We start from the raw sequence: 12,437 nt of genomic DNA on the forward strand, positions 1-12,437 counted from the left end.
TGAAACCAATAGAAAAAGTGAATGACTATATATGTGTGTGTGATATGAATTTACCTTTCTCCAAGGTGGAAAGTGACTTCTGATTCCGGGCTTATTGGGCTTCCACCTGAATGATTAGAAATAGTATCTATAGATCTCCGATTCAGAGATGAACTAAGATTTTTGGGATAGGTCTGTAGATCTTTGCTTGAAGGGGTTTTCGCAGGGAAACCTGGAAATGCAAAGAAAATATAATAATGAATATGATAAATATTGTTTACTTGGCAATAAATTTTCAATATCATTTTAATCTCAACAGAAAAAAACTTTTTTCAACAATATAATTAAAATACAAAGTCTGATCATTCCTCACCATCATCATCATCATCATCATCATGAATGTTTTAATGTTCACTTTTTCCTTTTTAATGTTTACATAAGTCAATGAATTAATTCATCAATGCAGATTTTTTTAATGGTCAGATGCTCTTCCTATCATCAACACTCACTTGTTTCCAAGCAAGATATTATTTGCCCCTTGCCAGACATCATCATCATTTAACGCTCGTTTTCCATGCTAGCATGGGTTGGATGGTTTGACGGGAGCTGGCAAACCAGAGAGCTGTACCAGGCTCCAATTGTCTATTTTGACAAGGCTTCTACAGCTGGATGCCCTTCCTAACACCAACCACTTTGCAGAATGTACTAGGAGCTTTTTATGAGGAACCACACATGTTTACACAAAAGATTGGATATGGAGGACACTACTTGAATGATGGTGACACTCACAACTGTCAAGTGATGTCACAACGAATCCCCCCCACACACACACACACAACAAGCTGCTTATCAAATGCATTCATAAGGATTTGGTTGGCCCAGTGCTATGCAGCAGACACTTGTGCATGGTGTTTTTCTGTGAGACTGAACTAGAAACTTTGTGGTTGGCAAGCTAACTTTTTAACTGCTCAGTCATGCATTCACTTTCACTTATCTTTGGAAAATATCATAAAACATCATTGAAAATAATAATAGCCATTTGTAACTTAGCTATGAAGTCGCACATTTGTGAGAAAAAAAAAAACGATCAATCGTATTGACCTCTCAGTATTAAACTGGTACCTATTTCACCAACTTTAAGAGAGTTCTAAAAACAAAGTGGAATTAAGGCAAGAAAATACAAATACACACAACTAAATGGGAGAAAATGCATTTTCAGATGTTCTACTGATGCTGTCAATAATAAAATGTCAAATTATATTATGAATTGCAGTTTCAAATATACAGAAACTAACAAATTTCAAATTAAATTTTTTCTGCTCTCATCATGGATTCCTGTTTAATATATATTTCATCATCTTACAAATTTTAACTATAAAAATTTTTTTAAAAATAAAAACACATGAAGCAACTATAGTATCTGAGATTTTGTTACTGTGTGTGATCCACAATGACGAGTGGTGAGATATTTTACATCCACTTTTCCATACTATCATGAATTAGATGGATTGTCACGGTATGAGCCAATTCTTATTCGGAGTTAACTGTCCTTCTAAAATGGTTGGGATCACATCTCCCAATTATGTTGCATTTTTGACATGAAGTCTATAGACTGATGCCCTTCCTGTCACCAATTCTCATGGATTTACTATAGCAGAGAGCCACAATCCTTCTCTGTCCATTGTAGCTGTAATAATCAGTGATGACTGTGGATAAAAGGAGATAAATGGATGTCCTATGCAGAATTTCAAATCAGAATACAAAGAGCTGGAACAGATGCTACAAGACATCTCATCTAATATTAGTTATGCTGCCAACCCATTGCTTAGAGCAAGCACTTTGTTGATTCAAAAAATATGAAAGGCAAGGTTGAACCCAGCAGGATTTGAATTCAAAGTGTAAAAACCAAGACAAATACTGCAAGATATTTTAGCCAATAGTCTTAATGATTGCACCAGGCCACCATCTTCATTCATTCGTTCGTTCGTTTGTTCGTTCATTCATTCGTACATAAATACATCCATACATGCACTCATACATATGTATACAGACACATACTTACAAACATGCACACACATACAAACAAGCATACATACATACATGCACTCATACATATGTATACACATACCTACAGACATGCACACACACACACACACATACATACATACATACACACACACACTCACACACATACAAGTTATTGAGGCTAAATTTAACAGTTTGCATAAAAGAAAAAAAAGAAGAAAAACAATATCACATCCAAAAATAAACATATTCTTTAAAAATCAGAAAAGTATCAACTAGATTTATGGCCGGGAGATAAAAGGTGACTCAACATTGCTGCTCTCAACTTCTAGCACAGACTTAAAACAACTTTGAAACATGAAGCATGTGTTTCTCACTGTGTCCATGGGAAGATCTTGAAACACTTCCTTGAGCTTGGCCTTGGTGTTGTAGATAAAGTTGTTGGTGCCTTTCTCAATGCATCCCATACATCTTAGGAGGCCAGAAATTTGGACTGGTGAGTTGTAGAAATTCTCTAAAAACCACATCTGGCTCTTTCCAGAAGTATGGCAAAGAACCAAATTCTATGGCATTCCAGCAGCAACCCTCTCCAGTCAGTCTTTGACTACAATATCCAGCAGTTTCACATGGCCATTTGAAGTGATCCTAAGATCATGTTCAAAGATGTAGGGCAGCCAAACATCACCCTCGTTGGAAACACATTAAAAAACCATCACAGTTTTATGACCACAGCCTCATAGTCTCTGCTGAAGCTGTTCATGGGATGTCTTACAGAGTTTTGCAGAGTTCACAAAGTATTGAACAGCAGCCATGATGACGACACTTTGTTACCAAGCATGAATTATCATGATACAAGTCACTTTTTTCCAATATTCAGATAGCTTCCAGTCTGCCATGTTAGCAAACCTTTCCTCAACTACAACTTTAATCTTTATGCTCTCCAATGCCGTTGACTGTTCACCAATATGTCAAGCTGTTCCAGAAAAAAAAAGAGACAAAAAAAAATTGCCAAATTTAGCCCAAACAGCTTGTATATATAATTACATTGTCTCGAAGTTTGTAAATTCCTATGACATCAATATATATATATATCACACATATACACACATTTAAATACATATAGAGATATAGAGCTACAAGTACATGCATGCAAAAATGTGTAAATGAAAGTGAAATGTATACAAAAATATTTGTTAATATCCAAATTCTGATATAGCTTTTAATTATTGTTGTTTACACTCTACGATAAATAATTTTGTAATAACATACTATAAAATAAAAAAAAAACAGAAGAGAAATTCAAATTGAATTTAATAACAGAAAAATAAAAGAAATATGAAAAAAAAAAACCTGTCAATTTTGAAAGAAAATATATTTATGGTAAAAAAAAAAAAGAAAAAATTCTTTCAGCATTCACTGATATAAAGAGTATGAAAAGTATAGTTTCATAGTCCAGAGTTTGAAACAAACAAAAAAAAAACATTAGTATTATTAATATTTATTATTATTAGTTGAAAATTAAATTCTTTTTTTTAAATCATTATCATTGAAAAATTTTTTTAAATAAACAAATATCATCAATCAGTTGACAATGAAATTATGAAAGGTAAACATGGCTGATATTAGATAAACCAGGGATTCCCAGTCTGGGGGTTTGAAAAGCCATTATGGGGTCGCAACAAGGAGGGCAAAGTATATGCTACATTAAAATTGCTTTCCTGTGTAAAATTATTACCGAACTCTTAAATTGAACTTTGATCTATTTACCAACCGAAAGGCTTGATGCTGGCATGAACTGGACATTTTGTTGAGAGCTGGCAAGCCAGAGGACTGTGCCGTACTCCAATGTCTGCTTTGGCATTAGTTTCAATAGCTGGATGTCCTTCCTAATGCAGACCATTTTGTACAGGGTACTTTTTAATGTAGAAACAGCAATAGACAGGTCATAAGTAACTCACAAAACAGAACCTTTAAACTATGAGGAGAGTGTTGTTCAACATTGAAAAATATATTAATTATTAGAAAATTGAAAATTGACATTTTTATCATCAAATGTGATATTACTTTTGTAGAATAGGTATAAAAATTAACCAAATATTTGTTAGAGGTGTCAAGGTAGAGAAATAGATAACTCAGAGGTAGACAGACACAATCAGACAGAATCTAATGCTGTAATCAAAGATAGGCAACCAGAGTGACAAACAAATATAAACACACATTTTTGTTTTGCTTTCTGGGTTTTTTTTTCATTTGGGTATTTTTTTTTTTTGTCACAGCACTGTAGTTTCTTGTCAGCTTGTTTTCTTTTCAAGCTTCCTTTACAAATCATGACATTTCTCATCATTTTTGTCTGATGAGTATTTAGTTATTCTTCCATTGTGGGAAAATTATATTTGTACAAAATACAGGCTGTCATCAGCTAAATTTAAAATAGTGTACACACACGTACACACGCACACGGATACATGGTTTAATTTTCTGGAAAAGCCAAGCCATTGTGAGTTATAAAAAAAGGTAAGTCAATGATTTGTTTTTTTGATCTTTTATTTTGATATTTGGGGACTAAGACCGGTTATTCAGGAAATCTTTGGACATTTAGAGTTGCAAGCTAGATTTTCTGTTCTGGAGTACATTAATGGAGGATTGTTTTGCATGCACAGGACAGCTTTGCTATAATAGCCATTCAGCTGCATGTAGCTTAGTTCTGTTGTTAATATGCACTTTGGTATTGCTAATGATGATGGCATTTTTTATTCTGAGATTCCCAACATTTCATTCTGTGACGTCAATGGAAACCTAAATGTTTTGGGTTTGGTATTTCTGTACATGTTTTTTGATAGAAGAAGCAGTAGTAGAGAAGTGTCTTTTAACCCATATGTGCACTTTTCTGATGTAAGACTAATCATATTTTATACACCATGTAAGATCATAGACATATATTTTCATCTTTGAATCAGGCAGTTGGGCAATATGCACATGACAATGTTTATGTAGGTCTGTTTTTATTTAGAAGAGTCCAAGGTGTGCTGGTCATATATTCAATTCCATCCTATGGATTGCCTGCTAGATTGTAGTAGTTGTTTTCTAATTGAAATGTAGCAATTTCAAAAAAACACACAATACTCCTCATAGATATTGACAAATAGATTTTTGGCTTTCTACTACAAACATAATCATTTCTTAACTTAGTTGTATCTGCATGCAATAATAAATGTTTGGGAATTATATTTGATAGAGGCTACACTTCAGAAGCTGGTAGAAATTAAACAAAAATGAACACAAATCACATTTAGTATAGTTTAGATTTGAGAAACTGGGGTTGACTGATGTTGTTAATATCAAACAGCTTGATTATTTCAACTGACGTCAATATTTTTATACCGTATGGAATGGTTTTCGTAAATGCTACAAAGACTGTACGTAGAATGAGTTCTTTGTGACACTGACATAAAAGACAAGAAAATTATAAACAAGGATTTCAGTAAACCATAATACATTTTGTTACTTTGAAATCACATTTCATGATATGAAGAGTAAATTGGAAAGAAGGAGGTAGAGAGGGGGAGTGAGAGAGAAAAAAAGATGTGCATCTAAATTCCTAAAGAGGAGAGGATTAAAAAGCACAAAACATGTGTAAGAATTTAGTAAGTTATTCAAAGCTGAAGCATTGGACATGTATGGAATAAATACAAATGCAAAATTCAAGTACCTTTGGTTCTGATGAAGTAAATTCAGTTGTATATATATATATATATATATTTATATATATATATATAATATATAGTGTACATTAAATACACATTAGAGATGCCCATAAAAGGACATCTAACCCACTAGAAAGAGCAGCCAAAGCTCTACACCACAAAAAAGGGATAATTTTGAAAAGGAATGAAAAATAAAAACATTTACCATCTACATAAATGGTAAAAATTTTGTGGTGTAGAGCTTTGGCTGCTCTTTCTAGCTAGATACCTCTCTCCATCCACATCCCACTCCCACCCTCACATCCTCATCTCACCCCCACATCCTCACATCTCCACACCCCAACACCCCCACACCCCCACACCACTCTGCACACTAGCACTGACCACTTCCCAACACCCACATCCTCATACACACACCCACACTTTACAGATGTATATAGATTAGTTGAAATATGATGGGAACATATTTGATTAGTAAAAAGGTATATTCATTATTCACTGCTTGCCACTGAAAAGAGAATCCTCCCATAAGACAATAGGTGTTAAAAACACCAACAGACATTTTCATGGTCACCATCAAGCAAGACGTTGAATGCATTTCTAGCTTCTTGAATACCATCAACAAAAGACACAACCCTAAAATGACTTTGAAAGTTTTCACATCATCATCATCATCATCATCGTTTAACGTCCGCTTTCCATGCTAGCATGGGTTGGATGACTTGACTGAGGACTGGTGAAACCAGATGGCAACACCAGGCTCCAATCTAAATTTGGCTCAAGAAATCAGTACAATTGGCCCATTGTAAACCCATAACTGACAACACTATTTACTCATAACAATTTTTAAAGTTTAAAAAAAAGAAAAATCATCCAAGTGAAAAGGAACTGATACTTGAAGAACAAAATGGAAAACAGGATGAAAGATTAACAATAATGAATGAGGCAAATTTCTTTTGCTTTATCAATATAACTCAAAACCAAAACAACAAGAATTTGGAGGATGGTAAAAGTACATAAATTTAGTAATTGCAACAAAAGCAGTTACAATGAGTTTATTATTAAATTTGCTCAAGTAACCCTCACTAAATAGAGAAATGTGTTATTTTCACTGACATATAAACACACCTTCACCCTGAGTGTGTATGTGTGTGTGTGTGTATTTGTGTTCGTATTTATGTTTGTGTATGATTGTATGAGTGTGTGATTGTGTGTATGTGTTTGTATCCACGTATAATGTAAAATAATTTGATCAGGTTACCATATTTCAGTTGAAATACACTGATTTAATTTTAATCAATTTTTGAAATAATGGAGAATATCATGAAATAGTTTTGTCATCATTAAGTGGATGTTTGAAGCATAAATTAACATGAAATTTTGATGGGAAGTTTTAATTTAGACCACTTTAAAAAGATGTAGTTTATATCACAGAACCAAGGGCAATCCGAGGCAGGCTGGTATCAAAAAGGTTATATAAATTTAAAAGTTTACATTTTTTATCATGTGAAGAAAAATCAATGAAGATAGAAGTCACACTTTAACGATTGCCCTGCTGAACAGAAAAAAAATGGTACAGAATGGTTTGAAGAGGAAATAATGAAAAATATTCTTTATGGAATAAATGGATATCTAATAAGGCAAGTAAGAAAAAGAAAATAAGAATCATCATATGATTTAAATATATTAGAATCAATTTTTGCAAATAAAATTTCACATGAAAATTTCAAATATAAATGATCAGTTTCAGTATTACAGACAAATTAAATATTTACCTGGAGTTAGTTTATCTTGATGCATTGTTTGCATCAGGGAAGCCAATCCTGAATTCTTGGTCACAGAAAATGCACAGAGGCGTTCAATAGCTCTCCATCGACCAAGGCGCTCTTGCAGATCTTGGTGAACCACTTCTAGTGAAGCTCTTAAAAAATAGTAAGAAAAAAAATACAATGTAATTGATTATTAATTCTATCAGAGAAATATCAAGAAAGAAAGGAAAAAAAAAACACTGTTCATTCACCAACAACACTTTGAAGTGGTATGAATAGAGATAGCACAAAATTTGAGAGTATTGTTCAGTTGTGCTGAAGGCAAGATGATCTCTACAGTGCTGGTGCCAGGATAAGTTTAAAATACAAGAAAGCAGGAACTCTGAATATAAACTGATTCAGTCCAGAACAGCACATCCAACTCTTGCTGGCATGGCAAGCAAATGTATGGTGATGGTGGCAGTGGCGGTGGTGATGATGATGATGATGATGGGGATGATGGTGATTGTAGGAATGATAACCATGATCATGATGGTGGTGATGATGACAATGGTACTGATGAGTGTTGATCATGATGGTGATGATGGTCATGATAATAATAATGATCATAATAAGCATTATGATGAAATAAAAGAGAAAGAATGATATCTCATATCTGTGAACAGCTCTATATATTAATGTTAAAATCAGAAGATGTAACATGCTTCTATAATCTCAAATATCCAGTGAATCTATGGCACCAATGTTATTCCTCTTTTGATAGATTTGATTCTCAAATTAGATTAAAAATAAAAAACAAAACAAAAACGAACTATTATTTGTAATCAATAAATAATTATCTCTTTGGGAATGTAACAATAATTACAGATCAGTGATAGCAAACCTATGGCAGGTATGTTAACAATGATATGCACAGATTTTTAAGTGATGCGCAAAGGATTACAAAAGGAAATGAAGTCTTCTAGCAGCAGCAGCATAACCACTGTTGTCGTCATCACATCATCATCATTGTTGTCATCACCATCTAATATCTCTTTTTCCATGATGGCATGTGTTAGAACTGGAAAGCTAGAATACTGTACTAAGTTCCCATGTCTGCTTTGACTTGGTTTCTAAAGCCAGATGCCCTTCCTAATGCTAACCACTTCTCAGAGTGTATTGATTGCTTTGTTTTTCATGGCACCAGCACTGGAGGATATAGTATTAAGTGACGAGAAAGTAAGATCGAGGGACAGGAGTAAGTCTTTTCCTGAAGATGGCTTGCCCATCTAGCGAGAGAGAGAGAGAGAGATGTGAGGTCAAGGTCCAGTTATAAAAAAAAAAATATCTACAAACTTTTACCAGCATATGTAAGTGATACCCCAACAATAACAGCATTACTAAAGAAATGAAAAAAAATGTCCACATTGCCAGCACAAGTGCCATGTAAAGAGCACCCAGTACAATCTGTAAAATGGTTGACATTAGGAAGGGCATCCAGCTATAGAAACCAAACTGAAACAGACTGCGAAACCTGGTGTGGTCTCTGGCCTTGCTAGTTCCTGTCAAACTGTCCAACCCAAGATAGCATGGAAAACAGACATATGATGATGATGATAAGCTAAGGAAGGTTCACCATCAGTGATAGTTAAACCATTAGCAGAGTCAACAGTTTATGAAAAGAATCCTAATTAGTATTCTTATTTCTTTACTGCCCACAAGGGGCTACACACAGAGGGGACAAACAAGGATAGACAAACAGATTAAGTCAATTATATCGACTCCAGTGCGTAACTGGTACTTATTTAATTGACCCCCTGAAAGGATGAAAGGCAAAGTCAACTTCGGCGTAATTTGAACTCAGAACGTAGCTACAGACGAAATATCACTAAGCATTTCGCCCAGCGTGCTAATGTTTCTGCCAGCTCACCACCTTCTAATAGGTGCAGGTGTGGCTGTGTGGTTAGAAGCTTATTTTCCAATCACAGGGTTTCAAGTTCTCTCCCTCTGCACCTTGAGAAATTGTCTTCTACTATAGCCTCAGATCAAACAAAGCCTTGTGAGTGGATTAGGGAGAAGGAAACTCGAAGAAGCCCATTGTATATATGTGTGGATGTGTGTGTGTGTGTGTCTGTGTGTTTGTCCTCCACCACTTGACAACCAGTTTGTTTCATCCCTGTAGCTTAGCAGTTTGGCAAAAGAGGACCAATAGAATAAGTACCAGGCTTTAAAAAAAAAGGCACTGGGGTCGATTCATTTGACTAGAATTCTTTAAGTTGTTGCCCCAGCATGGCCGCATTCTAAAGACCAAAACAAGTAAAAGAATAGTAATGCAAATTCTAAGATGTTCAAAGTCAAAAACCAAATCATAGATAGCTATTGCCTGAGTTCATGGCATGACGATTCACACACACACACACACATACATTACTCATTTGAAGGCTAATAGTCTCAATTCTAACACTTAAGCACTATGCCGTCCCTAACAAAGACTATTTTTTATCACTACACCAAAGTATAAACAGGTGACACTAGGTGACAGATACAGGTCACAAGTGTAGAAAATGCAGTTGTGTGACAGGTGTTATGTTCCATTAACACCCTAGTGTACTCCTTCTCAACTGATCCTGAAATTGATAAGACAAGACTCCAAGGACCTCCAACCTCTCCAAAAAAGGAATGCAATTAGTTTTCCAATGGAATCTATACAAATTTATATTGAATAATACCTACTAACGGTTTGTTAAATCAGCATCAAATACTGTAACTACTTGACAATGAAGATGACTATTTATTAGGTCTGCAATACCACTTAGAAAGAAAAAGCTACCGTATTTGATGGCCTATAAGACACACAAGTGTATAGGATGCACCCTAGCCTAGGCTATAGTTTTGTAAAGTAAATTACCACTAAAATAATGTTTTAATTCCTCCACTTACCTGTATAACTTTATGTTATTACCGGTAATTATAAGCAATTTATTGCATCCACATTCGATATAAACATACCATAGGCAAATGTTCAACAACAGATAACAGCACATGGTTTCGTAAACATACATACTGTTTTGAGCAAGTTTTGAGCCTACATTGAGTGCATTGGATGCAGGGGTGATTTTTAAAGTTATTTTGGGGTAAAAACGGTGCATCTTAGGAGCCATCAAATACGGTAATAAAAGTTTCTCTGAACAACTAAATAATACCAAGCAGACACACCCTTGTGGCAAACAGTTTTCTTCCCAGCTACATAGTTTCAGGTTTAGTACCACCGCATGGCACCTTGGGCAAGTGTTTTCTACTATAACCTCAATCTGACCAAAGCCTTGTGAATAGATTTGGTAAACAGAAACTGAGGTAAGCCCATGGCGAGCTGGCAGAAACGTTAGCACGCCGGGCGAAATGCTTAGCGGTATTTCGTCTGTCTTTACATTCTGAGTTCAAATTCCACCGAGGTCGACCTTGCCTTTCATCCTCTCGGGGTCGATAAATTAAGTACCAGTTATGCACTAGGGTTGATGTAATCGACTTAACCCCTTTGTCTGTCCTTGTTTGTCCCCTCTATGTTTAGCCCCTTGTGGGCAATAAAGAAATAAGAAACTGAGGTAAGCCCGTGGTGTGTGTGTATGTGTGTGTATGCCCATGCACATGTCAATGTGTTACTGTCTCCTTGCCTTGACATCGTATGATAGTTGTAAATGAATGTCACTGTCATACAAGCAGTGTCATTCGTTTCCAATATTCTGCATGACATCTCTGACAACAGGGAAATACTACCTTACTTGGTGTGGGTTGGTGACAGAAAAGGCACCTGGCCATAGAAAATCCACCTCAAACAAAGTTCCATTCAAATGATGCAAGCAAGGAAAAGTGGACTTCAAATAATGTGATGATGATGATGATTATGATGATGAACTCAATGATTACTTAACAATTTGTCTAATTAGGAAAGGATGCAAAATGGCATTACCTTGCATTGAGGATCCGTTTGTCAACTTCATCAATAGAATTTCCGTGAGCAATTCTAAGAGGCCCCATAAAAGCATTCCTTTTCTTCTTTAATTTTTCACACTGTTGAATAAATAAATGAATAAATAAATTTTATTTAAATAATGAAAAAATTGAAATAAGAGAAGAATTTAAATTCCAAATAATTCACAGAAAACAACTTTAGGAAAGACTAAGAGACCATAATTAAGAATATTAATTAAGAATATTTAAGGATATTGTGATATGCATGTATTTTGATGTTACATTTTTGGGCAGTACTTAATTCTACAAGTTGACACAATCTCTGAGGTATTAAGTTCAGTTCCAGCAAACAGCTAGAACAACAACAACAATATGCTTGCTAACATTAATCTCATGAAATTTGTATACAGCTCAGCTATGGCAAATATGACACACAAACACAAATGCACACACACACACACACATGTGGGGTGCTGAAAAGTTCCTGGTTTTAAGGGTATTGTGAAAGACCTGTTTGGAGGCCCAACCTTCTGAGTTCTTTTACAGGGCTTAGAAGTACCGAAGAACCACTGCAAAAAGTGTGTGAATCTGAGAAGGGAATAAGTTGAATAAAATCATAATTCACTGATCCTCCTGTATTTTCGTTTATCCAAAGCGAAGAACCTTTCAGCACTCCTTCATGTGTGTGTGTGTGGGTATAAGAGACATCAGATGTAGGGTGTAAAAGAGAAGACATCACTGATATGGTTCTGTGACGCTGAGTAAGACGCTGATTAAAGAATTGCCATCATTAAACATGGATGGAACCAGAGAGAGAGAGACTCAGGAAGACGTGGGATGAAGCAGTGAAGACCAACTTCAAGATAATGAACCTCACAGATCAAATGACAAAGAATAGAGATGGATGGCAGTAGGCTATTCTTGTAAAGACACGTCCATCTCAACAAAGACAGAATTCACTCAAGCTCTCCTTAACAACTCATTTTCTTACACTTATCCCTCCATCAATCTT

General features: G+C 35.1%; 1 protein-coding gene across 4 annotated transcripts in view; it reads right to left on the reverse strand.

Annotated features, from left to right (window-relative positions):
• Positions 1-12,437, reverse strand: part of LOC106882253 (stromal interaction molecule homolog) — a 276,144-nt gene that overhangs the window by 2,178 nt on the left and 261,529 nt on the right. For 2 of the 4 annotated variants that reach the window (XR_016244776.1, XR_016244775.1), the window contains exons 10-13: positions 11,424-11,524; positions 7,484-7,629; positions 5,386-5,446; positions 55-211 (exon numbers count right to left, since the gene is read on the reverse strand). Coding sequence is in view for 2 of the 4 variants with exons in the window: in XM_052973512.2 (XP_052829472.1) it covers positions 55-211; positions 7,484-7,629; positions 11,424-11,524 (404 nt within the window). In the remaining 2 variants the exon portion in view is untranslated. The remainder of the gene's footprint in view (positions 1-54; positions 212-5,385; positions 5,447-7,483; positions 7,630-11,423; positions 11,525-12,437) is intronic. The other 2 variants (XM_052973512.2, XM_052973511.2) reach the window with 1 other exon arrangement.

The sequence above is a fragment of the Octopus bimaculoides genome, chromosome Z, assembly GCF_046866305.1.
Source record: "Octopus bimaculoides isolate indiv1 chromosome Z, ASM4686630v1, whole genome shotgun sequence".
NCBI classification, from domain to species: Eukaryota; Metazoa; Mollusca; class Cephalopoda; order Octopoda; family Octopodidae; genus Octopus; species Octopus bimaculoides.